This window comes from Hibiscus syriacus, unplaced genomic scaffold (genome assembly GCF_006381635.1).
Source record: "Hibiscus syriacus cultivar Baekdansim isolate YM2019G1 unplaced genomic scaffold, ASM638163v2 tig00111513_pilon, whole genome shotgun sequence".
Lineage (NCBI taxonomy): Eukaryota > Viridiplantae > Streptophyta > Magnoliopsida > Malvales > Malvaceae > Hibiscus > Hibiscus syriacus.
Genome location: NW_024063111.1, coordinates 251,551 through 277,716, shown reverse-complemented (window position 1 = coordinate 277,716; position 26,166 = coordinate 251,551). Strand labels below are relative to the sequence as shown.

General features: G+C 32.2%; 3 protein-coding genes and 1 pseudogene across 4 annotated transcripts; 2 read left to right on the top strand and 2 right to left on the bottom strand.

Moving 5' to 3' along the window:
• The first annotated feature begins 824 nt into the window (after nucleotides 1-824).
• On the top strand, nucleotides 825-2,566 carry LOC120164391 (homeobox-leucine zipper protein HAT4-like). The gene is made up of 4 exons (XM_039174133.1): nucleotides 825-1,081; nucleotides 1,363-1,676; nucleotides 1,793-1,872; nucleotides 2,047-2,566. Exons 1-4 carry the CDS (start codon nucleotides 919-921, stop codon nucleotides 2,351-2,353), a joined length of 864 nt encoding a protein of 287 aa, XP_039030064.1. The 5' UTR covers nucleotides 825-918; the 3' UTR covers nucleotides 2,354-2,566.
• Nucleotides 2,567-15,258: 12,692 nt separating this feature from the next.
• LOC120164390 (ethylene-responsive transcription factor 5-like) lies at nucleotides 15,259-16,380 on the bottom strand. 2 transcript variants are annotated; one of them, XM_039174132.1, is made up of 2 exons: nucleotides 15,481-16,380; nucleotides 15,263-15,408 (listed from the first exon to the last, which is right to left on the bottom strand). In XM_039174132.1, the coding sequence occupies exons 1-2, from the start codon at nucleotides 16,291-16,293 to the stop codon at nucleotides 15,337-15,339; spliced, it is 885 nt and encodes a 294-aa protein (XP_039030063.1). In that variant the 5' UTR covers nucleotides 16,294-16,380; the 3' UTR covers nucleotides 15,263-15,336. The 2 variants fall into 2 exon arrangements, with proteins under 2 accessions (XP_039030062.1, XP_039030063.1); XM_039174131.1 differs by having other exon boundaries at nucleotides 15,259-16,378.
• Nucleotides 16,381-19,688: 3,308 nt separating this feature from the next.
• Nucleotides 19,689-20,390, bottom strand: LOC120164396. The gene has a single exon (XM_039174135.1). It carries the CDS (start codon nucleotides 20,388-20,390, stop codon nucleotides 19,689-19,691), a length of 702 nt encoding a protein of 233 aa, XP_039030066.1.
• Nucleotides 20,391-24,672: 4,282 nt separating this feature from the next.
• LOC120164392 lies at nucleotides 24,673-25,065 on the top strand (annotated as a pseudogene).
• Nucleotides 25,066-26,166: the final 1,101 nt, after the last annotated feature.

The following is a 26,166-nucleotide window of genomic DNA, read 5'->3' as shown; positions in this document are numbered from 1 at the left end:
GAAAATATTAAAAAATATTAACATTTCTGGTAACGTATTTCTTTAGCCTTATATTAGACTGTCGTACAGCAGAACTACCTAATATATTTAGAATTGAATACGAGCATATTTTAGATAGGATGAAAATATTGAATAATACTCATATCTAATTTCTAATATTTAATCTGAAATAATTATTTAATTAATTTAAAGTGATTATAAGATAATATATATTCATAATTTCATTTAATTATTGAAAAAATATTTACACCTTATAGATGTAGTTATTCAAATCTATGACCACAAGAAAAAATAATATTTTTTAATCACAAGACCTAATATTAATATTGAAAAAATAAAGGAGAAGTGGAGAAGTATGTGTGTAACATTTGTTCTTGAATTGAAAATGATTTTTTTGACATATTGAAAATGATAAATCGTTCATAATTTGACTTAAGAAAATAAAAAATGTTTTAAAAGACCCATCATGTTTATGGTAGTCAAAGTTGTGAATCATGCCATTAATAATGCATTTATTTGTCAAAGATTTTAATGGGCCACCAAAGCGTGTTGAATGCCATCCCCCGCTAAGAATCCTGCATGAATTGGAATGGAAATAAGCTTGGTTGTCAATTAGGTAGACGGATAATTAATTAACTTGCCAAAAATTACATAATAATGAAGTAAGAAAAGCCAAAAATATTTTCATTATTTTGATTTTTTAAAACCCTTTTATTATTATAATAATGGGATAAATATGAAACTGCAATAAATGGAATGCTATGTCATCATTGGACTTTCACTTGCACTCCATTCTATATAATACCCTTCCCCCCCCCCCACCCTTCCTTCTTTTTTAAAGCTTGAATATTTTCTTTTACCCTTCTCTGTATTTGGTAATTTAGCCAGGACTTGAGATTTGTTTGGCAGGCTGAGAAAATGATGGTGGGAAAGGAAGATTTGGGTTTGGGTCTCAGCTTGGGTTTCCCCCAGAATCACCACTCTTTACACTTAAATCTGAGTCCCTCTCTGATTCCATCCTCGACTGATTCTTGCTCTTCCCTTCACAATTCCTCATGGAACGATGTTTCTGCTCCTACAGGTTTGTTTTCCCAGAACCAAACGAACCTTAAAGTGATTGATTTCTTTTTCGTCTTTTATTTATTTTCAATCCCCCAACCAAAAAAATGTCATTACTTTCTTGGTTGCTTTACTCATGATTCAATTAACTTTTTTGACAATCGTTTACATAAACTCTGTTATTTTGTTCACATGCAAAAGAAAAAAAACCCTTTAAATCCGTTACTTTTTCTCTAGATCTAAGCGTGAAAAATCTTTCTTATTTTCTCTCGATATTCAGAGAAAGTTTTTATTTGCACGCAGATGCTAACTCAGAATCATTACCGGCCGAGACGAGATCGTTTCTTAGAGGAATCGACGTAAACAGTTTGCCGTCGACGGTTGATTTTGAAGAGGAGGCCGGAGTTTCGTCTCCAAACAGCACGATATCGAGTGTGAGTGGGAAAAGGAGCGAAAGGGAAGGCACTCGTGGAGATGAGATTGATATTGAAAGAGCTTGTTCTCGTGGCATCAGTGACGAAGAAGATGGCGATACTGCTAGGAAAAAGCTTAGACTTTCCAAGGATCAATCTGCTATTCTCGAAGAAAGCTTTAAGGAACACAACACTCTCAACCCAGTAAGTAGTATAAACCTGTTAGTTTTCAAAACATGATATAAATATTTTCTGAGTAACCAAACAGAAAATATTTGAAGGGTATATTTGGTAAAGAAACTAATAAATCGTGTTTTCAGAAACAAAAGATTGTGTTGGCTAAGCAGCTGGGATTACGACCCAGACAAGTTGAAGTTTGGTTCCAAAACCGAAGGGCCAGGTAAGAGGTTTAGAATACAAATGGAATTTACTGTTATCTGTAGGGATTTAAATTGCTGAGTGTTATTTCCATCATAAGGTTCCAGACAGCATTAAAACCGTTAATATTTCAATATTAAATAGTTATTTAAAATCCTTTTGAATGTTTACTAAATATGTTATTTCCTTTTTGAAGGACCAAGCTGAAGCAGACTGAGGTTGACTGTGAGCTCCTGAAGCGGTGCTGTGAGAATCTGACGGAGAAGAACAGGCGGTTGCAAAAGGAGGTTCAGGAGCTTAGAGCACTGAAACTTTCCCCTCAGTTCTACATGCACATGACCCCACCAACTACCCTAACCATGTGCCCGTCATGTGAGCGAGTGGGCAACGCTTCCTCCACCGTTGATCCCAGATCCCACAATAGGAACGTCCCGATCAACCCATGGGCCCCAGCTGTCACAATCTCCCATGGACCGTTCGATGCTCTTCATCATCGATCGTAATTATAACTGTTACAGGAGGTTAATTTTGTCAATGTAACATTGATGAGTACGGAGAATAGTATCAAGGGAGTCTTAGCGATTCCTTTAGAAGGTCCAAAGATATGGTTTGTTAGAGTTGTGATTTTGGTGGGTCATCATGTTTTGTATTTTTGGACCCACCTAAATCTAATCCTATTTTTCACCCCTAATTTATGACATATTTGCTTAGTTTAATTTTTAGTCATCTCTATTCTACATCATTTTTATATCTATTATAAAGATAAAATAATATATATATATATATATATATATTTTTAATAAATATCAAGATAAAAAGTATAAATAAAATATTCATAAATAGTATTACGAAAATATAAATAAATAAAAAAATTTCATAATAATAGTAATGTGAAAAAATATAAGTTGTTTAATTCTTCGAATTAGAATATTTATTTTACAAATTAATATGTTTGTTTATTTAATTTTAATATATTTTTATTTATCTTATAATTTAATATATTTAAATTTACAAAAAAAATTTACTAAAAATAAAAATTAAATGTGGCGTAGCTACAGTACAACGTCACATCTGACGTGTACTATAGCATATCGCCACAATAGAACTGCAGCTTTGCGATGGGCTGGACCACTCCAAAGTGGAGATATGCATCACAGAGCAGCAACGTTGGAGATGCCCTTAATGCTTATTCAATTACTTCAAATCAGATATAGCAGTGATTATATTACAGTGATTATGAGATTTTATATTCTTTAGAGTTTTTAATTAAAGTGTTGTGTATTTAGTAGGATTGTTTATTGTTAAATGATTTTAGGTTAGATATCATTTTATATTTAACTGAAAAAATATTGGAAAATTTTAGTTCAAGGAGAATTTCAAATTTCAACTTTAAATCAAATATTGGTTTTTCAAATTTCTAATTCAATCCCATTTTGTTTTCCTTTATATATTAAGAGATTTGAGATTGTGTGGGTTATGGTGAGCGATATATTTTTTTTTAATTTTGAGTTATTCGAGTCAATTTGATTATCGGTTTTCGATTTTGATTTAAGTTAAAATTTTAAAATTTCGAGTAATTTAAGAAATTAAAAGTTTGGATGAATATTTTGATATACTTATGATTTGATTTACATCAATTCTTGGACTCATTTATATTCTCATTAATCTTTTATCCTCATAATATCTTATTTTTTGAAATATAATATTATAAATTTTTTTATAATTTTAGATTAAACGTGATATATCAAATAACAATGTAGTGTGAAAATAAAATAACATTGTAATGTGAAAATAATGTGAAGATATATATATCTTATATTGTTAGAGAAAATTAAAAAATTGGAATAAATTTATATTATGATACTATAAATAATTATAATTAAATTTGTATATAAACTTGAACTACTCGACTCAAATTTCTTAAACTCGACTTGACTTGAAAAATTTTCAAGTTAAGTTCGAGTCATAAAAATATGATTCGTCAATTCAAATAACTTGAAATTTTTGGCTCGACTTGACCGAATGTTTATCCCTAACGGATACCATTACACTTAGTATTTGAGCAAGATTTATATTTTTAAGGGTAAAGTATAGTAATGGTCACTGAACTTTTCTAAAACTTTCATTTAGGTCCCCAAACTTTTAAAACTTACAATACAGTCCCCCAACATTTAGTCTATTTGCAATATGGTCCCCCAACAGTTATGTCAGGGACCATATTGCAAACGGACTAAATGTTGAGGGACCATATTGCAAATGGAATAAATGTTTGGGATTATATTGCATGTTTTAAAAGTTTAGGGACCTAAATGAAATATTTAGAAAAGTTAAGTACCCTTACTATACTTTACCCTTTTTAATATGATTTTTTTTCTTAATTCCCCCTCCACCGCAGACCCCATCCCTAATCCGGCGAGAAAACAGGGGCGACGATGGAGTTCCTCGACAGATTCAAGAACTTCAAGCTGGTTAAAGCCCCAATACCATTCATTATCTCTCCCGAAAACGAATTGTGAGATAAATCCAAGACTTGAATCTTTTGAAGCGAGGTTCTTTGTGAAGCTAAAATTGGACTACTCAACTTTGCACCAAGCTTGTTCTCCGAAAGTGATACTTGACTCGAACCAGTCTTGAAAATCCATCCAGGAAGATCACCGCTCATCGAATTCTTGCTAAAGTCCAACGCGAGAAGATTCACATTGCTTCCCATAGACGGAGGCAAGCTTCCGGTTAAACTATTAACAGAGAAATCTGACAGGAAAGATTATTCACAGAGAAATCCAAAGTCTCAAGACTTCACAAATATCCTATCCATCCAGGAACCTCTCCGCCGAATGAATTCATACTCAAATTAAGATAACTACAAAGGCTAAGCCTTTGCATTGTGTGTGGAACTGACCCAGAAAGTAAATTCATGCTGAAATCAATTGATTTTAACAATAAACAACTCCCGCTCCCATCAGGAATCTGCCCAGTGAACCTATTTTCTTAAATTAATGGATCTCAAATTGTTCAAAGCTTCAATCCCTTGTGGAATTTCACCTTCCAACAAGTTGGCAGGCAAATCCGATGACCTTAAACCACTCAAACCCAAAATCCCACCAGGCAAAGACCCTGAAAACTGGTTCCATGACAAGTTAACAGCAGCAAGTGTAACACAAGAGCCTAAACTCGAAGGAATCTTACCCGATAACCGATTACTAGCCAACAAAATGGACCTCACAGACCCACATTGCTTGAAAAAAATCATCAGAGACAAAACCCGAAAGGTAATTCTCACTCAAATCAATGATTCTTATACTTTCAAGCTTTGCCAAGTCGAGGCTTATATTTCCACTAAGATTGTTCCTCGCTAAGGAAAGCTTCCTCAAGAACTTGAGTTGCCGATCAGACCCGAAAGAGAGAACCGTTTAGGTTGAGCTCGGTAACACGGTTCAACCTTGAGTTACATTTCTCGCCAATCCAGTTACAAGGAGTGTCATCGTCTTCGTTCCAAGATGAAAGCTTTTGGCTTGGGTCTTGAACGTCTCCTCTGAAAACTATTAGTCCCAAAACATCGTCGTTCAAGGAAGGGCTTAAAGATCGTCGCCCCTGTTTCGTCGCCGGATTAGAGATGAGTTGAGCGGTGCAAAGGTAATTAAGAATAAGGGTAAAGTATATTAATGGTCACTGAATTTTTTAAAGCTTTCATTTAGGTCTACAACTTTTAAAACTTGCAATACAGTCCCCATTATTTAATCCGTTTGCAATATGGTCCCCCAACAATTAGGTCTGGGACCATATTGCAAACGAAAAAAATGTTGAGGGACCATATTACAAACAGACTAAATGTTGGGAGATTATATTATAAGTTTTAAAAGTTGGGGGACCTAAATGAAAGCTTTAGAAAAGTTTAATGACCATTACTATACTTTACCCTATTTTTAATTGGGAACATATTCCATAATTTAGGATGGCTAAACTCACTAAAAAATGCAGAGGAAAAAAATATTTCACGTGATAATCCTCTCCAAGAATTAATTGTTCAAATGATGCGAATGATACAGTGCTCGTATTGGTCGCCATGCAGTCGGGGCGAAGCAAGTAGGTCGCCATGCAATCGGGGCGACCTTGTAGGTCGCTATGCAGTCGGGGCGACCAAGCCTGCTCCCACTGTCCCTTGCCGTTGCTGCTGCTGCTCCCTCATGCTGAGAGAATTCCAGGTTGTCCACCGAGTGAATCGAACAGCAGAGAGAGAGACTGCTGCACATCGTGGAAAGTTTGAAGACGATTCAGACATTTCTTATTTTGAAGAAGAGTGTACTTTAAGCTTTGACAGGCAGACGCCTGCTGATGTGATGGAGTCTGATGAGTTGAAGAAACACAATCCAGCAAGCAAGAACATTGAAACTCCGGTTCTAAATATTGGCCTCAATGCAGACTTAGACGAGAATGGAGACTCTATCGTATCTGTTGCTGCTGCTAGTCCGAGAGCAGATAGCAGACCTAAAAATAAAGACGAATACCCTGGTTGGTCACTTTCTGAAATCGAGAAGATGGCCATCATTCATGTTCTAATTTCTAATTCAAACAGTGAAATAGATGAAGACTGCTGCTAATCATTTCTTATTTTACTTTCATAAAATATAAAACATTTAAATAAGTTGAGTAAAATCGGTTTGATTCATATAATGTCTAATCATCAACTAATAATTTTAAGCTTTCACTTATTTTTTTAAATAGCTTTCATTTAATTTTAATTGTAAAAAATATGAACATTTTAATATAAAATTATTCTTTAAGGTTAATATTTTGGTTGTTGTTGAAACCCTAAACACTAATCTATAAACTCTAAACCCTAAATCCTAAATCCTAGATCCTAATCATTCTCCCTCCAATCAATTTCTTCTTATAAAAAACAAATCTATAACCACCATCATGGTAGATATCACCATCCTCTACCCCTTTCATTGCCCTCAACATACCATGAATTTATAAAGGTTTTCAGTAATAATCAAAAAAATTTAGGGTGTAGGGTTCACAAAATCAATATACAACAAATAATATAAGTAACTATTGATTTTGTGAACCCTAAACCCTAACATATTTTGATTGTTATTTAAAACCCTAAACACTTTCTTCTTATAAAAAAACAAATATGTAACCACTATCATGGTAGATATCACCATTCTCTATCCCTTTCATTGCCCTCAACATACCATGAATTTATAAAGGTTTTCAGTAATAATAAAAAAATTAGGGTTTAGGGTTCACAAAATCAATATACAACAAATAATATATGTAACTATTGATTTTGTGAACTTTAAACCCTAAACCCTAAAATATTTTGGTTATTATTGAAAACCCTAAACACTAAATCCTAAAACCTAAACATGAACCCTAAACCCTAACCATTATCCCTCCAATCAATTTTTTCTTATAAAAAACAAATATGTAACCACCATCATGGTAATATCACCGTCCTCTACCCCTTTCATTGCCCTCAACATATCATGAATTTATAAAGGTTTTCAGCAATAATCAAAATATTTTAAGATTTAGGGTTCATAAAATCAATATACAACAAAACCCGGACTCATATTTATTAACCTCATTCGCATAATGATAATTAACATCCACATTACCATAATACAAATCCTTCTATTCATTTCTCAAGTGCCAAACCAATTACTCGCCTCTATATTTTTAAAATTCATTTTTAAGAAATTAATCGTTTTTAATTTGTGTGTTGATTAGACTCGCCTTTAGATAGAACCGTCATTTTTTTTAATATTTTCTTATCTAAGTTTATTTTAATGTGAACTCAAATTATTTACTATTAATCAAATATTAACCTTAAAGAATAATTTTATATTAAAATGTTCATATTTTTTACAATTAAAATTAAATGAAAGCTATTTAAAAAATAAACGAAAGCTTAAAATTATTAGTTGATGATTAGACATTATATGAATCAAATTGATTTTACTCAACTTATTTAAATGTTTTATATTTTATGAAAGTAAAATAAGAAATGATTAGCAGCAGTCTTCATCTATTTCCCTGTTTGAATTAGCAATTAGAACAGGATTGATGGCCAGCTTCTCAATTTCAGAAAGTGACCAACCAGGGTATTCGTCTTTATTTTCAGGTCTGCTAATGCTCTCGGACTAGCAGCAGCAACATATACGATAGAGTCTCCATTCTTGTTTAAGCCTGCATTGAGGCCAATGTTTAGAATCGGAGCTTCAATGTTCTTGCTTGCTGGATTGTGTTTCTTCAACTCATCAGACTCCATCACATCAGCAGGCCTCTGCTTGTCAAAGCTTAAAGTACGCTCTTCTTCAAAACAAGAAATGTCTGGATCGTCTTCAAACTTTCCACGATGTGCAACAGTCTCTCTCCCTGCTGTTCGATTCACTCGGTGGATAACCTGGAATTCTCTCAGCATGAGGGAGCAGCAGCAACAACGGCAGGGGACAGTGGGAGCATGCTTGGTCGCCCCGACTGTATGGCGACCTACAAGGTCGCCCGACTGCATGGTGACCTACTTGCTTCGCCCCGACTTCATGGCGACCAATACGAGCACTGTATCATTCGCACCATTTGAACAATTAATTCTTGGAGAGGATTATCACGTGAAATATTTTTTTCCTCTGCATTTTTTAGTGAGTTTAGCCAATTTAGGATCTTTGTCTTTGCCAAGAATTTTTTAACATTGTGTTTGATAAAAACAAATTTAATAATTGCTTTAAAAATTATACAAGATTTCTTTTCAAAATTAAATGCCAGAAATCTCTCACTAATGTGTTATCTCATTTGGAAGCCAAATCACTAACACTAATATCATTAATGAGAAAATAAATGAGGGGTAAAATTAGGAATAAAAAGTTAGATGAATTCTCAAAAGAAAACTCAAGGCAAAAGTTTAATAAGAGGATTAAAAATAAGGCTTAAATGCGTCATTGCTCCCTAGATTATATCATTTATATCGGATTATTCTCTAAAGTATTTTTTAGACATTTTATCCCTTAAAGTTTAAATTGCTACCTCTTTTGCCATAAACGGTTAGTTTCATTAAAAAAGGTAAATTATATATTTAGTCACTCAATTATTCATGTGATTTCATTTTGGTCATTCAACTATTTTTTTTTAAATCGTAACTAAACTTAAGTTTTGTTCCATTAATAACCGCCCCTTGAGGCTTGAAATAAGCTTTTTCATATATATTGGAGGACTGTGCCACTGTCCTCGTATTGAACACGAAAACTCAAGGTAAAATAAAGAATCACAACAACAACAATACCCAAGAGATGTTTTTATGTTCTAAACAAGCTTAAGATTTGTTGCTTATTATTCGGCAATGAGGCTGCAATCATAAGACAATAAGTGAAGAATTTGCAAGAAAACCGTATATATATGGCAGTTCTCTCATAGCTTAAAATTTCATAATATTACTACGGGGGATTGTTTAAACAATCTCATATGCACACGCATGGGTAATTAACCAATGCTTAAAATCTGATACAAACCACGCAATTCATGGGTGAACAGTTTTATGGTTAGAGAGTTGAAGAGCTACAAAATCTAGAGAATCATTTGAAGATGAGTTTGAAGGGTGTTCGAATGAAAAAGGTAACAAAAACACGGTTTTTAAAGAAATTTTCAGACAATCTTTTGGCAGTAATAAACTTGACATAAGATTCATTTAAAAAAAATCCTTTTGCAAGAACAGATCTTAATTGATGAAATACAATAACTAAGCCGAAAGGTATTTCCAAAACAACACTAGCTGAGTTTTCATTTACATTGTTATTCAAAATCAAATCATTTCCATTGTTATACTTACATTGTGCCTTCTCTTTTTTTGTTTCAGGGGAACCTCATTCATCAGGAGAATATGCAATTTTCTTAATTAACCAAGTCCAATGACTTAATCAGTCAGGGTTTATGTCTCAGCTCTCAGGTTTATGGAAATGGAAATGGCCTGAATTCATATGGTTTTAGATGCGGAGAGGGTTCAAATGTCCCGATTCATATTCGACTAAGTCCACCTGAGAGAGAGATTAATTAAAGGTTACTTCATTTTCACGCAAAATCCAAGTACGCGAAGAAAATTTTCTGGGAGAGATGAATCTGAAATTGTGTGGCATTGAATAGAACCACTAAATCTTCAACTTGAGAACTACAAACGAGGCGACGACAACGAAAACGGAGGAGGCTCTTGATTGTCATACAGGTTCGGAAACAAGAAGGGAAAGAGGGGAAGTGGCAGTGTGATTGAAGAGACGTCCTTTGTTAGCTTGGGGTTTTGTGAAATGAGGTTCCAAATGGAGGTTGTTATGTATATCAGCAGGGGCTTGACCTGACCAAGTTTCGATGAGATCCAAAGCGGCGAAGAAGAACTGAGAGAATAGGAAGCAAAGAGGATGGAGACGGTGGAGGAGAGGAGAGGGTATATCAAGTGACCGAAACAAAAATTTGAGAATAATTGAGTTACTAAATATGTATTTTACTCTTGCTTTTTTAATGGAGTTAACTATTTTGAGAAATTGAGGTAATGGTTTAAACTTTAGGGTTTCCTAAAAATAATTATAATATCCTTATATTTTTAGTATAATATTCTTTTTTCCCCTAAAACTAAAAAATAAAAATAAGTTCCTTTAAATTTTGTATGAAGAGAGATTTTAAGCATAAATGGAAGAAAATTAGAAAACATAAGAGAAATTTTTGATATGTTCCTTTTTTGTTTTCTCCTTTCAAAATTTTAAATAGATTTGTTAGTTTGGAGGGGGGGGGAATAGACGTGTTTTGTTATTTCTGCATATACATTTAAGGGTATTTAGAATTATATTTATAGATTTCAAGAGGGTTGTGTTATATTAATGTTGTTTTTCATGTAATATAATATTTTACAAGTCAATTTAAATATTTGTGATTCATAACGCATCTTTGCATAATTTTTAATGATACTTTCGGTTTTTTTTTTTTTAAAGAAGTAGCATTCTTTTATTAAGGTGTACTTTAAAGAGTGCGTTTTTATTAATGTGTCATTATTTTCAACTATCATTTCCGATATTGATAATGTTTAAGATCAAAATGAAATAATACTTGTATCTAAAATTAAAAAATAAAATATTTTTATACAAGTAAGAACAAAAATTGATCAAATATTTGTATAAACAATGGGCACATCCATTTTCATCCAAATCAATGCCAGAAAAAGCTTACCCGAACATGGTGGGTGATCAGGAAGATGTGGAACTGCAGTAACCTGAATGTTTTCTGGAAGTAGACAGCTACAAAACTTGAAAATATTTTGGTTATCAGATAAAATAGTTTATACACATTCAAATATGATTGGAACATCCATGCCAGGCAATCTGAACCATGGCATAGGAGTATGCAATCAATCAAGAGCGATTAGAATCCATCTTGTTAGGTAATTAAGGCTTGATGGATAATACTAAAATGAAAGCAGACAGATTCGTCACCTAATTAAGATTAATTACTGCCATAAAGAAACAAGATTGAAGTTACTTATCAAATAACTAAACTTAGTGTCAGAAACTAACAATGTCACTCCACTTAATACTACCCATATATATATATATATTCCGAGTCAATCCCCATCCCAAACCAGTAAAGGTAGTTCTTGACATCATATACATTGGGATACAACAAAGTAGGGGTCGAACTCGAATTTGAAGGAAACAACCGCATTGTTCCCTTAAATCCAACCTCCTCGTCCCCAATAACAACAAATATATGGCTTGTATCAACAAAATTAAGTCATTAATTCTGCATATATATGAACCTTAGAAATCCCCAAGAATTAATTACAGTCACAGAGCAAAACCAGTGAAAAGTAATAGCTTTTCAGTGTTTAATTTTGGTAAACTCAAGAGGCAAGGCAAGAAACTTTCCCCCCAAAACAAGATAAATATTTTCATACAAACACAGTGCATGAAAATGATAAAAACGAAGAAAGACTTCAAAATACCTTTAGATTTTTTTTCTCTGAATCAATTTTTGAATCTGCTTTTGCTTTTTTTTTTTACACTTTGCTTCCTTTTATTCATTATAATGTTGGATGATAATAAAGCCTAAAAAATCTTATCTTTGTCTTAACATCATTTTGCTTTCCTTTTTGCATGGTTGTCAATTTGGTGTTGCCTTGGTGCAGGAACAATAGATGACAGAGGCAACAGCTGATATGAAGGGATTATGTTCCTTTTGTTTTTTGTTTTTTTTTACTTTTTGTATTTTTTATAAAAATAATATATATAAATATGAGTGGAAAAATTGGTGATTACAATATTATTTAGAGTTGCATATACATACTTCATGAAGAGTTGAGAAATTCGATTCGAACGTGAAAATCAATCTACTAATTACTAGAAATTTCAAGTTATATGAATCTTATTAACAATTCAAATTTTATTTGAATTTTTTCTAATCAAATTTTTTATTGACATCAAATCAAATTTAAAAAAAATTAATCTTGAGTAAAATTTTGCTTATCCCTGATTCTAATAATAAAGAAAAAACGTGTTATAGTACAAAGTTGATTTTTTTAACCCACATGTGTAATTGACCAATGACGTATTTGGGAATATAAAGTTGACAGGGTGAAATTGAAGACAAAGGAATCAATAATTTAGTTGAAAGTTGTAGTTGGGTCAACCAAAAGCAGGCCTGGTAGAGATCCGACGGTACCGGTAGCTCAGGATTCAAAATGTCCAAAATACAAGTCATCATCATCTCCTACAATATTATCAAACCATTTATTGTTCTTTGTTTCTTTTATTACAAAAAAGAAAAGAAAAAGAAGGTCAGATAAAGAATTAGTCGTTTGAAAAAAAATACCTTATTTATTTGATTTGTTCAAACTTAGAAACATTATGTTTATTGTTTGCCTTCCCCCCCCCCCCCAAAGACCACGTTCATATCTCTAGATCGTGTTAGTTTCTTTACCATTTGGGTATCGGCCATATCAACATTTCTTCTAAAACAAATTAGTAACTTGAAGGATGATACGTAGGTCAAGATTTATTTTTATAAAGTAAATTCAGATTTAATAAATTATTCTTTTGAATGATAGAGAGCAAAACGATGAAACTATTTTAGTTGAGCAGTGTCATGCAAGACAAAGGTGAAAGTCGTATCGGTGAGTAGTATGGATTATTGCACAACTCGTAGTGTTATTTAAAGACTTAGGAATAGGTTAAACCATTGTTCTAAGTTCTCTAGTAAATGGTTTCGTCCTTACCTTGATTTAATTTCTAGTGTACATGTTTAAGAAATGCATGAGTTTGAGAGAAATTTCCAGTATGATGAACATGGTTGGATCATTATTTTTAATGTATCTGACATGATTTATTAAATTATCTATGATGGAATATGTGGTTTTATAAGTATGAAGTGGAAAATGCATGAATTCAAATGAAATTACAACGGTGATTGTTGTATTTCAAAATAGTATATGCAGATAGATTTATTGGTTAATCAACTCCTTCGAGACCCTTAAATACAGTGGCATACCATAGGATTGAGCATACTCTACATGTTTATTTTGAAAAGAGAGCTGGAGACATAAAGCAAAATTGATATTGTATCAACATCGTCATATCAAACTCTTGGAGTCATATCATTGGCTATTATCGTTTACATGCGTTAGGGACTATCTGACTCTATGAGTCATATCAAGGTGTTATATGATATCTATTATTGATAATGTTATATGTGATTCAAGAGAGTAAAGTTGCAAAGTTACATGTTGTATAGAGAGCATGATTTACAAGTTGAGTTTTCTTTTTATATAAAATAAAATTCTTAAAAAAAAATACTTTTACTAAAGATGTAGTCGAATTTGACCGTGAAAGTAGAAAAGAAATACAGCCGTGTGTCAAAGCAGAACGGAGTTTTACCGCTTAAATCCTTACCTATGCAATGTTTTATATTTTCAAACTTGTGCTGAAAGTGAAAATTACTCCGCCTCTTCATGGTACACTCCACAAATCTGTACGTGATTTTCATTTATTATTTTTTAAAGGGGTAGTTTATGAAATTGTTTTTAGTTTAAATATTGGTTTGAAACGTAAAATTTCATTTTCAATTAAAAAATTATATTCTAAATGAGTTCATTGACTCCAACCACTTTTACATTAGCAAAGGTCGTTTGAAGACAAAACCTAATTAAGTTTAGACTGAATGATATTGCTTTCTCTTTAATAATATTTTAAACTAAACTAACCATATCTTCACTAGGGAATTAAGTAAATAAAATCCATAATTTCTTTTAATTATGATTCATTCCTGCCATAAATAAGGATCGTACAAATTAAACGAAAGAATTAAGTAAAAGCAAGATCAAAATATAAAACCTTGTAAATTTTATTAATTTAGTTTTTCATTTCGAACTTATTTGTTTAGTATATATACGTTATACAAGTTGTACTCTTAATAAAAGAAAAGAACACAACTTATTTTGTGCGATACCTAGATTTTTTATAACTAGGGTTGTAAATGAATAAAACATGTAAAGGATTATTCACAAAATATTTGTATATTGTTAGTTTGTTAAGTAAACGAATATGAACAAAAAAATATATATGTTCGTTTATTAAACAAACGAGTTTAAATGAAGATATGTTTGATTCATTTATATTTACGAATAAAAATCATTTTATTTGGAGTTTATATTTTTTATATAAATTAAATATACTTCAAATATTTATGTTTATTTTATTTTTTTATAATGAGATTATTAATATTTTATAGTTGATTATAAAAATAATAAATATTTGCATTTAAGGTTTGTTTGTTTACCATTCATTAATATAATTTAAATTGTTTGAAAACATGTTTAATTATATGTTCATAAACATGTTAGTTTAACATTCACGGATATATTTTTTTAGTAATTATAAACATATTTATATTATCGTCTTTATAAACACTAGATTAACATAGTCTGAGGTGATATTAAGATAGTATCCATATCTTTCTTAGTAATGAACAACATATTCTCTAAAGGCGCAACTACTCGAACTCATAATCTTTAAGGATAATAGTAACTTTTTGTCATTAAAGTGCTTCGAACACATAATTTAAACAACAAAACTGAACATTTATTTATCTATTTACAAGTATCAATAATCTTATCAAAATTTCTAATAAGAATCAATTAACATTAAAAAATTTAACCAAAAAAATTTAGTCAGACTTAATTTGTAACTAGTATATGTTTGTATCAAAATTTTAATATTCATATACAAACTGTAACAGCAAACGCATTCACATGCAAATATAGTTTTAATATTTTACTTAATTATTTTGGAATATTAGTTCATGTTTTGTTTAATGGAAGGGGATATACTTTATTTAAGTAATTGAAATTGAATCCAAGTATAAAATCAAAATAACAGAAAAACAATTAAACAATATACATCCCAAAAAATTCCACGTCACCCGCTGCCCTCCACTTCAGACATTAGCCTCGTCATCATATTGCCATAATGTGCGAAAACCCTAACGGCGAGAATAGCGGCACGTTAAAATCCCCCTCCATGTCATTCTCCAGATCCCAAAGCGCTGCCCAAGTTGACGGCGTCAAAGGCACATCACCGTTATCTCTCGCTTCTGTCACGTTTTCGTTTTCTCTCTTCACCACCTTTTCCCGTCTTTCTTCTCCTGCGCCGTCATCTCTGCTCCGTTTCCTGTTTCCGTAAATGGCGCATGAATCCAGCTTCCCGGCTTCAAGCGGGAAATTAAGGATCGCTTTAGAGCCGCGTAGCTTAAAAGCGGCTCGGTCGTAAGCCTTAGCGGCTTCGATCGCCGTGTCAAAGGTCCCTAACCATATCCGGCAACCTCTTCGGGTCGGATCTCGGATCTCCGCCGCGAACTTACCCCACGGCCTCTGTCGGACCCCCCTATAGTGCTTCTTGTCACCGGAATTTGATTCCTTCGGCTCTGGCCGAGTTAAATCCGGTTTATCGAACTGAATCCATTCCACCTTCTGTGGTAGAGAGATTTTTAGCGACGGCTTTCGAATCCTAGAGTCAGAACTCAAAGAAACTTGAGTGATTTGAGGTTTGGCTTCAAATTCTAAGGAAATTCCGTTGGATGAGAGGGGCGTAGGTGTTGTGAGATCTATAATATGAGGTTTCGACTCAAATTCGAAAACATTATTTCCGTTTGGCTGGAATCCGGAGAAATTGGGAGAGAATTTAAAGAAATCATCTTCTTCAAGGCAATTAAAACTAGCTTCTGTGAGAGAGGAACAACAACTCGAAGTTTGCGAGTAAAGAGATTCAGGTTTGGCGGTAGAAACTTGAGATATTGCCTCATTTATCCATTGGTTTTCACTGGAAAACTTGCCCAATCCCACAGGAGAAAGTTCATCAAGTAAGTAATGTTTGATATATTGAAGCGCGCTCGATACTTCACTGCTTGTTTCCATTAGCAATAAATAGAGAAAATTTCAGAGAAAGAAGCAAAGGGTTTGAATGGAAGAAGATATGATTTTCAGTTTTCCGGGCTGCGAGTAAAAGGGGAGAGTGGAAAGGTATTTATAGCGCATAACGAAGGAAGACTTGTCAAACATTTCAACGACGATGAAGAAGATTCAATGAACTTACAAATTTTGTTTTTTTCACCGTTGGTTCATAGAAAAGCAGGTCAAATGGAGGATCAGACGGAGGTAATCTTATCTGGTAAGTGCTTTATTCTTGTTTTTATCTCCATCGTTGCTTTCTTGTTGCTTGCATTTCTTGTCTGCTTCCCAAAAAGGTTCCCTGCTCTGCTCTGGATAAAATTATTTGATAAAATAATAATTATTTTAATGATTGCGTTAAAAGACAAATTTTATTGTCTGATGATTTGGTCAGCTGATGTAGCGGTAAACATGGATTAAGATGGAAGACACTAATATTTTACTCTTATAATATTTCTATTAACCTTACAAGCAAAGAACTAGGTCCTTGAAATGGTTAGCTTATGCAATCTAATTTCTTTTCTGCTATAATGAAAATATGATAATAAAATGTATACTAAGACTAAAAATTCTTTCGAAAAATATCACGAATACAGTAATGGATTTTTACTAATATGGAAAATAGAATAATATAAAAAGATTTGTAACTCTAATCCACAATATCATTTTATAGAGATAAATGCTCAACATGTTTAGTAAAAATATTCTCAAAGTAGGTTTTCACGTAAAAGAGTATAAGTTTTCTTCCAAATTTCCTCATTTATCTAATAATTAGTTTGTATTATATTGAATTCGAATCAAACTCTAATATTTTTGAATTTAGAAATTGAAGTGGTGAGTGTACTTATTCTCCTGTTAAATGCTGATATGTTCAAATTAAAACCCTAGTTTCTTGATCGTTTTCTCGTGGAACAGTGTAGAAGGATAAAATATGATGGCCGGACAAACCTAACATATTGGGACAATTATAAGAACTGATGGAATAATGGATTAATAATAGCAGGAAAGACAAATGGGTTTTGTAATTTGTTCTTTATTCTTCTGTCACTATTGCTAGGTCTGCAATGAAATAATTTTTCTTTTCCTTCTTTGGTGTCGTTTTGGCCAAGTCATATATATATCAATGCTAGTTTTGTGATATCTCATCCGAATATTGTTTTAATTAAAACTGCATGACCTATGTTTGCGTGAGAAGTAGTCAACTTCCAGTGTTGTATTATTGGTTCGACTTCCACGTCTCTCAATAGCGGATCCACATCTTTTCAAGTTATATGTGTTATTGATAGCGCTTATCTTAAAAATATTTCTAAATTTGTCGTTGATGATTTTAGTGTGATAGACATAGGTCGGGTTTTTGGTCCACCCGACCTGATTCGAGAACAAGGAATCTACCACCAGAGACTTGACCCGATTCGATCAAAACAAAATTTCATCTGACCCGATATACAACTTAAAAACCCGACACGACCCGACTCGAAATAATAAAAAATATTATTTTTATTCAATAAAAATTACGACTTAATTGAAAAAAATAATATACAAAGAGTATTATTGTAATTATAACTAAATAAAAGGTAAAATTATATATATTTTTAGGTCGGGTCGGATATTTTCACCCTAAACTAATCCCGACCCAACCCGAACATCACATTTAAAAAAACCGACCCGACCCCGATTTTTTTTAAAAAAAACCGACCCGATCGGATCGGGTTGGAACCCGTCGGATTTGGTCCCATGCCCATCCCTACTCTAGTATCCCTGATCCCGAACTCTCAACCACTCCCATCGTTTTTATATGATAATAGTTTTGGGAAATGTCAGTGAGCTCATTTTCAAACCTAACCAATGCAAGTGGATTCATGGAAGCTTAAACCAAATCTAAGAGTATTGTTTTACCAATTCTTAGCTGGAGTTGTAGGGAAAGCATTGAGTTGAAACGATCATGATGGTTAAAGTCATTGCTTAAAGACTCGGGAAATGATATTATAATAAAATGGTCCACAAAATCTAGAAGCATTTATTTGTCTAGTCTTTGTCTTAGATAAGTATGAAATATGCGTTTTTGCAAATCATTTTTTAGATGGTACTGTTTATCGTAATTTTTTTTATTATCACTCCTGATTTTGATGGATGAATATTCTAACATGAATTTTTATTTACGCAAGACATTGAATTCGATATCTATTTAAAGGATATTAAGCTACTTATCCTTTTTTATGCTAATTTTGCATGTAAACATGAGAATCTGGTAGGTTGAAGTTCCTTAAACCTTAAAAACACAACAATGGGAAAATTGTTAATGGGGAATTAGATTTAGCAATTGATCTAACGCTATCTTCTCTTCTTTTATTTGTTTAATTGGGATTTGCTCAAAGTTTTGACAAGATCTAAACTGATCAAATCTGTGCTTTGACTTAGTTTGGGGAAGTATATTTCACTACTATTTCCCTGTTAAGACCCATATATGCAGGCCATGGAATTAGGAGATGCAGTCCTTGATTTTAAATCATAATTTATACTAGGTCCTACACTGATTTAACATCTTAGATCTTAAATTAAATCTCTGTCACGGGTTGCTTCTGTAGGTAATATTGTTATCGTCGTTAATTATTTGGTTATTATTAAGAAATTAGTTTATTAATATTTTACTAGGAGAAAGACTTGAAGAGAAGCATATATATCATTACAATTCTTTCCTTAGTATGACAGTTGAATTTTAGTAGCATCGTTGTTATATAATTTATTGGTCAGTTAATCTAGATCAAATTTTATAAAGGTTTTTCAATTTGACATTTTACCTTCATAAAATTAAAATTTTAAATTTTACTTAAAGAATTTAATGCCTCATTATACTTGACTATGTTGGATGGCAAAACCCACATCAAACTATGTTGGATTCGACTTTCCATTCACTCTTAACCCAATTTATACGATGATCGGATGTGAGAAACGGCTGTTATTTTATTAGAAAACAAAAATTAGTTATTTTAGATTTTATGAAAAAGCATTCATCGTGACCTTAATAGTTAAAGGAATATTGTTAATTACACTTTGTCTCTTCATTTTTTACGGTGAATTATATTTTGCCCTCCATAAGCTGGTATCCTAGTTCCGCTCCTGACTGCGTCTTCAACATATTTGTACATAATCAATAATTAAGAAAAATTATGAATAAATATTACTCTATAGTGACTCTTCACTATTAAGAAAAAAGATTTCATGAAACATGCTTGCGGTGAGTGCAAATATTTCATGGTTTTTTTGGATAAATAAAATTTTATTACCCAAATAAGCAATGTCTGCTACAAAACAATTACCAATCACAAAGAAGAATTACAGATAATATACAAAAGAGCGATCATTTAATAAATACCCCAAGAAGTACAGAGGTTGGAGTTTACATAGTCAATTCTGTTAATGGTTTTTCCCCTAAGCTTGATTCCAACATAATCTTTGATGCTGTTGAGAAGATCATCGACAGTTTTGGAGCATCCTTTGAAGATTCTTCGATTGCGTTCCTCCCATAAAACATATATGTTAGCACACCAAGCAAGTTTAAGAATAGTAGAGATGAGAGATTTACCTTTCCATGAGTTACAAGCCCAATTTACCATGTCCTCCCAAGATATGTTCTTGTTTAGACCGATAAGAAGCATAATTTTTCCTCTCAAACAAGAAGCGATGGGGCAGTCAAAAAACAAGTGATTCCGATTTTCCAGCATTTCGTTACACAAAACACAAATCCCATTGGTGGTAATTCCCATACGAAGAAGACGGTCGCAAGTAGGAAGTCTGTCTAATAACGCCATCCAAGCTATCGGACTATGCTTAGGAATGTGTTGAGGGAACCAAATCAAGGTGTGCCAAAGAACTTTAGATTCCTTGCATCTAGTCTCGAGCCAAATTTCCCTAATGGTGGAAGCTCCATTTGAGAGGACAGGGTGTGCTACATTACGAAGTTTAAGAATTCTATTAAAGCTCCAACTTAGACTAGCACCTCCTTCCATGTTCCAGAAGTCCCTATCCTTGATGACATAGGCATGGATCCAAGCCAAATATTTCATGGTTACTTTGGTACAACAATAGCAAAACTAAACAATTAGCTTTTACCCTTTAAACTGGCTTTCCAACCAAACCAAGAAATTGGTTTTAAGTGCTTTAGAAGTTAATGTTGATGTGAAATTATAAAATTAGCCTCCTCAGTTGTAGTAGTTAATGTACAACTTTATTGATGTGCAAATTATATTGGTATATATATGTACGTTCTTTTGTAATCTTTATATGGGATGCATAATTTTTAAATTTTCAATTTTTAATAAAATATCTAGAATTATATATTTGGATTTGCAAGGGTTATGGTTATATGTGATTTTAATATTTGGAGTATATATTGAAACTCAATTTTATAATTAATTTATAATTAAAGTTTAAGAAGTATTTAAAAATTATATTTTAAGATTTGAATCATTATTAAATCATTATTTTTACTTTCCAACATCATAACTAAAATAAATGTTTTAATTTTGAGTTATTATTTGACACATGTCGCGCGTAAAAGATTTTTTGTATATAATATTCCTATTTTGACTCCTAAAATCTAAAATATTAAATCCTAGACTTTAACGTTTAAATTCTAAACTTAATAAAAGTATAACGTAAGTGACCACATATTATGTTTTCTAAAATTAGTGAAGAAAAGTGGACACATAAAAAAGTGATTAACCATGTAGTAAATCATTAAATTTTAATTATGTCATTTTGTCGATTGATGACGTGGTTGTCACATCAAAACAATATTATTTTGGTGTTATTGTTTTGACACCTCGAAAGACTCGAAATGATATTGTTTTATTAAAGAAAAATTGATAAAATCTTATGTTCGGGGAGATTTGAACTTTAAGCCTCTAGAATCAAAGGCCACAACATAACCACAAAATTAATTTAAATTATTAATATAATCTTACAAACATAATATAAAACTCTTTAGTTTTACATAGATTAAGGACTATTGGATGAGTGAAAATAGATAACTAAGATTGACTCCTTGTATTTTTCCAGTGAATATCTTCTCATTTTTTTATTGTTAATCTCAACCATCTATTTTCACTCATCCAAGGTCTTAAATCTATGTAAAACTAAAATTTAGGTATAATGATAACATTAATACTAAACATTTGACAAAATAGTTATTTTGACTCATATTCTATTTTTTGAAACATTTTGACCTTTATGTTTTATTTTTTATTGTCTCCTGATTGGATAAAAACCGTTAGTCGATTAACAATCAATATTTCATGTTAACTAGACAAATTCATGTGGACTAGAATGCTAATGCGACATATCCATGTGTAATGCTACCTCAATAAAAAATATTTTTTGAGTTTGTTATAAATAATCATTTTTATTAAATTAAGGGTAAATATATTAGATATCATCGAACTTTAGGTATTGTATTGTTTATACCATTGAACTTTCAATTTTGCCAATTATAACATTGAACTTTGATTTTCGTTTCAATTATATCATTGAGTTGTTAAACCGTTAACAGTCGAATCAAAACGATATCGTTTTTACGAGGTGTCTACGTCGACAGCCGCCAGCCACGTCATCATGTCTGTCGTAATAAATATAAGTTATCAAAAGCATGAGAGTCGCCACCAATCATTTTTAAGGTGAGATTGGAACACCTAAAATCAGATAATTTTAATAAAACAATTTATTTTACTAAAAATACCAAGTTTTGATTTGAGAAATCAGAAATTAGGTTCGGGAGTCAATTACACGTGGGGAAGGATTAGCAGCCCCACAGCGTCCAAAATTGGTACCTAGTCTATTACCCTATATCTCAAAATTAGAAATTTTAGGTTCAAAATTTTAATTTAAAATCCACTATGTATGCAAAATTTAAAAAAAGATGTCGATTTACCAAGATAAAAAACGACCAGTCCAAGCAAAAGCAGAAGCTTCGTTACTAATCCCAATAAATGGATATTACCTTATTAATTTATAAATCGTGCTTCGGGTTTTGAAAATGATGATTATTTACTTCGGAAATCAATAGCGGTCACCCCGGGTAAAAGCGGGAGATACACTACTAACTCCTAATAAATGAACATTGCCTTATTTTGAAAACAAAATGCAATCAAACGATCAATTATGTAACTTAATTATACTAAACGAATAAATTAAGGATTCCTTATAACTTGAAGTGTCAAATTATGAAATTTAAAGAACCTAAGGGATTAAATATAAAAAAAAATATAGGCTCTAATATTAATCCAATTATTTTTAATAAATAATTGAGTTGAACAGTCAAAATGGAACCTAAAGCATAAGCGATGACCAGATAAAAAATTCTCCTAAAATTAAAGGACTAGGTATGAAATTACACGTAAAATGGAGTCTCTAATTATTAACTTGGTCAATTTTAACCAATTATGTGATTCGAATGTTTCAAATGGAACCTCAAGCAAAAACGATGACCAAATTAAAAATTTTCCTAAATTTAATGACTAAGTTTGAAATTAAACTTAAAATAGAGGCTCTAATTATTAACCTGGTCAATTTTGACCAATTATTTGGTTTGAATAATTAAAATGGAACATCGAGCAAGAGCGATGACCAAATTAAAAATTCCTCTAAATTTAAGGACTAAATTTAAAGAATTCCATCTGAATCAAAGAAATTTATTCTAGGATTAAAATAAGAAAATAAGAACCAAAAAATTAAAGCAGATTAAACAATTATAAAGATTAACTAAAATAGTTATAGAATTATAAGCTTGAATTAATAAATATAAATACTAAAGCAAGGATTGCAATATAATGAATTCAAAATTAAGGACGATAACAGAAATGATAGAAACTTAAAGGAAAACACTGAGGAAATGAATATCACAAAATTTTAATGCTGAAATCTAAACAAAGCGATAAACAAATGATAGTAGAAATAATAGCTAAAATGTAAACTTAATTAATAAAACTAAAAATTAACAACAATAACAAACAAAATTCAAAGGCCCGAAAACAAATTAGGATAATGATTAAAGTTAAATATAATGAGAGATGCATTCCCCAAAGAAATGGGAACCAAGGCAACGTACGCATCCCAAAGAAGCAATCGCGTGTAATATGCAAAAACAGATGATTCCCCTTGAGTGGGAACAACAATTTATCGATGAAGCACATAAATTCATGAGCCATCAACCCTACCGAATTGCTCTTTTAAGTCATGCCAAACAATCGTCGCACTCAAAGCATACAGCAATCCAACAGAGAGATCAGGAGTTGTTGTGTTGGGAAGCCAAGATAAAACAATAGCGATACACCTATCCCATTGAAGACGATAAGATTCTGAAAATCCATCACGACAACAATCACCATCAATAAATTCTAGTTCATTTTTAGCCAATAATGCAATACTCATCGAACGACTCCAAAGGCTGTAGTTATCAACTCCGATGAGCTGATGAGAGACAAGGAGTCTCCTCAATGTGTCCGACGAATGCAAATAAAGAAGTTGACTGAAATCAATAAGAGAATCAATGGGAGAAACAGCGAAGAATCCGGGGGGGGGGGGGGAATCAACAAACTCTAATTTTACCAATTACCCCGAAACCATATTAAATCATCGAGTATTACCTCTTATACCATAGAAATTACTTTAAAGAATACATCTGAATATTTCATTTATTCACATATAACTTTATATAAGCTGTACATTTATACTACAACTAACCAAACTAACTTGTACATAATGAACTACATCAACTGTTCTTTCTGTATTTACAATTTGATTTCTATGGTGTTATCGTAAGTCTCATTGAAGCACACCTGTCAAAGGGAATACATTAGCTGTCGATCAAGTTTACCAGAAGATGTCAACAAAGGGCATACATATATGTGGGGGGCAACATTGTCGCCACTGTTTTACGTTTTTCGTCTGATTTCATTACTCAGCACGCGGTCGTGGCAAAATATAAATGAAACTCTTTTGGATTTACTTCCCTTAACTTGGAATATATACTCCATTGTGTTTCAGCAGTATCTGTAGTTCAAAGAAAAATGTGGTTTGAGTTAGAAGAGTATAAAAATCATGAGAATTCCAAATGTAATCTGTGGTGGACCAATGGTAGGTTCTGGGCTCGCCCGTGAGAGTCTTTTCAAGCTACAAAAATTCCATTGAGTACGTGTCAACAATCCACACTGTGTCTTATCTTCTGCCCTAGCCAATTCAAATCGCAAAAAGTAATTTCATGTATACTACAATTTGATTGATTTTCCCTCTATAAAACCCCCTCCTGTCACTCCAAATTCTCCATCCATAAAATTATACTTTAGGAGAGAGATGGCTTCCAAAACATCAGCATCGTTTGCCTTGTTTTTCGCACTCAACATTCTCTTCTTCTCTCTAGTCACTGCTAATTGTTCTTGCCCAGAACCAAAGCCCACTCCTTCCCCAACTCCGTCTGCACAAGGCAAATGCCCCATAAATACCCTTAAACTAGGTGTATGTGCTAACGTGCTTGGTTTGGTCAATGTGACCGTTGGTTCACCACCAGTGTAGCCATGCTGCGCCCTCATCAAAGACCTTGCTGACCTTGAAGCTGCCGCTTGCCTTTGCACCGCAATCAAAGGAAAAGTTTTGGGCATCAACCTTAATGTCCCCGTTACCCTCACCTTGCTCCTCAACGTCCGCTCAAAGAAGGTTCCATCTGGCTTCCAATGTCCCTAATCTTCATTCTCCTCTCCCTGTATTTCGTGCTTTCCAAGTTATATATTTCATTTCCAGTTCGCATTATTGTTCCCATTATTCTACTCTTCTGGTTCTGGATTCATATCGTATAACTTTGTACTACTTGTATTTGTTCCAGTGTTGCTTTATGATTCTTCCCAAGTTATAATTAATTTCCGGTTCGCATTCGTAACTTCTTGTTTCTTTTATTCTAGTTTCGGTTTCCTTATCTTTAATGGCAAAGACAGCCATCCATCATTGTTTATGTATTTAGTTGCTCTTAAATCTACCATCTTAACCAACCGGGTTAGTTCAACCGCTAATTAACTTAATATCGTTTAAGTAGGTCTCGAGTTTGAGTATTTATGTATACAAAAAATTTCCGCAGACTCATCTATCAAAATCAGATATGCAACACCGATCAGTCCAGATTAGTATCGCTTCAATTATCAATAAATGAAATATTATGGGTACATTTGGGTTGGATTAGTTTTTAATAGGAAAATTTGAATATAATTAATTTATTTTAAAATTAGTATAAATTTGAATTATTTTAGATTATTTAATGTTTGAAGGTTGAATTTTTAAATTGAATTGGTTATGTTTATTTTATGTTAAATAATTTAAACTTAATTAAAGAAATGCTATTTTTTCTAAAAATCTCGAATTCAAATATATGTGTTTATATAGTGTGTATACACATATATTATGAGTAAATATTATCTTATAACTACATCAAACTATTTAAAAAAATAATTTAAACTTAATTAAAGAAAACATTACCAAATTGCACACAATAACCTTTCAATCAGTACTAATTTTTGCCAATAACAAAAAAAAAAGTTAACAAATATTTTACATAACTAAATAAATTAATAAAATATTTACTGACCCTATTCTCATATGTAGTGAGATAAGGAGGAGGTAGGATATGAGGCTGCCCCCAACTCCAGGTTAAAAACAGCTTCCGTAGAAGACCTCCATTATGAACACTAAACTATTCCTTCAAATCAATCGCTTCTTAATAGTATATAAGGTCCTTAAACATTTACAAAAAATACCAATATGAACCTCAAACTATTTTAGAACTCAATATGATACTCAAAG

Coding starts and splice junctions, on each gene's coding strand:
- LOC120164391 (XM_039174133.1), top strand. CDS start 919: ATGATGGTGGGAAAGGAAGATTTGGGTTTGGGTCTCAGCTTGGGTTTC. Junction 1,082..1,362: donor CGATGTTTCTGCTCCTACAG/GTTTGTTTTCCC, acceptor ATTTGCACGCAG/ATGCTAACTCAGAATCATTA. Junction 1,677..1,792: donor AACACAACACTCTCAACCCA/GTAAGTAGTATA, acceptor TCGTGTTTTCAG/AAACAAAAGATTGTGTTGGC.
- LOC120164390 (XM_039174131.1), bottom strand. CDS start 16,293: ATGGAAACAAGCAGTGAAGTATCGAGCGCGCTTCAATATATCAAACAT.
- LOC120164396 (XM_039174135.1), bottom strand. CDS start 20,390: ATGAAATATTTGGCTTGGATCCATGCCTATGTCATCAAGGATAGGGAC.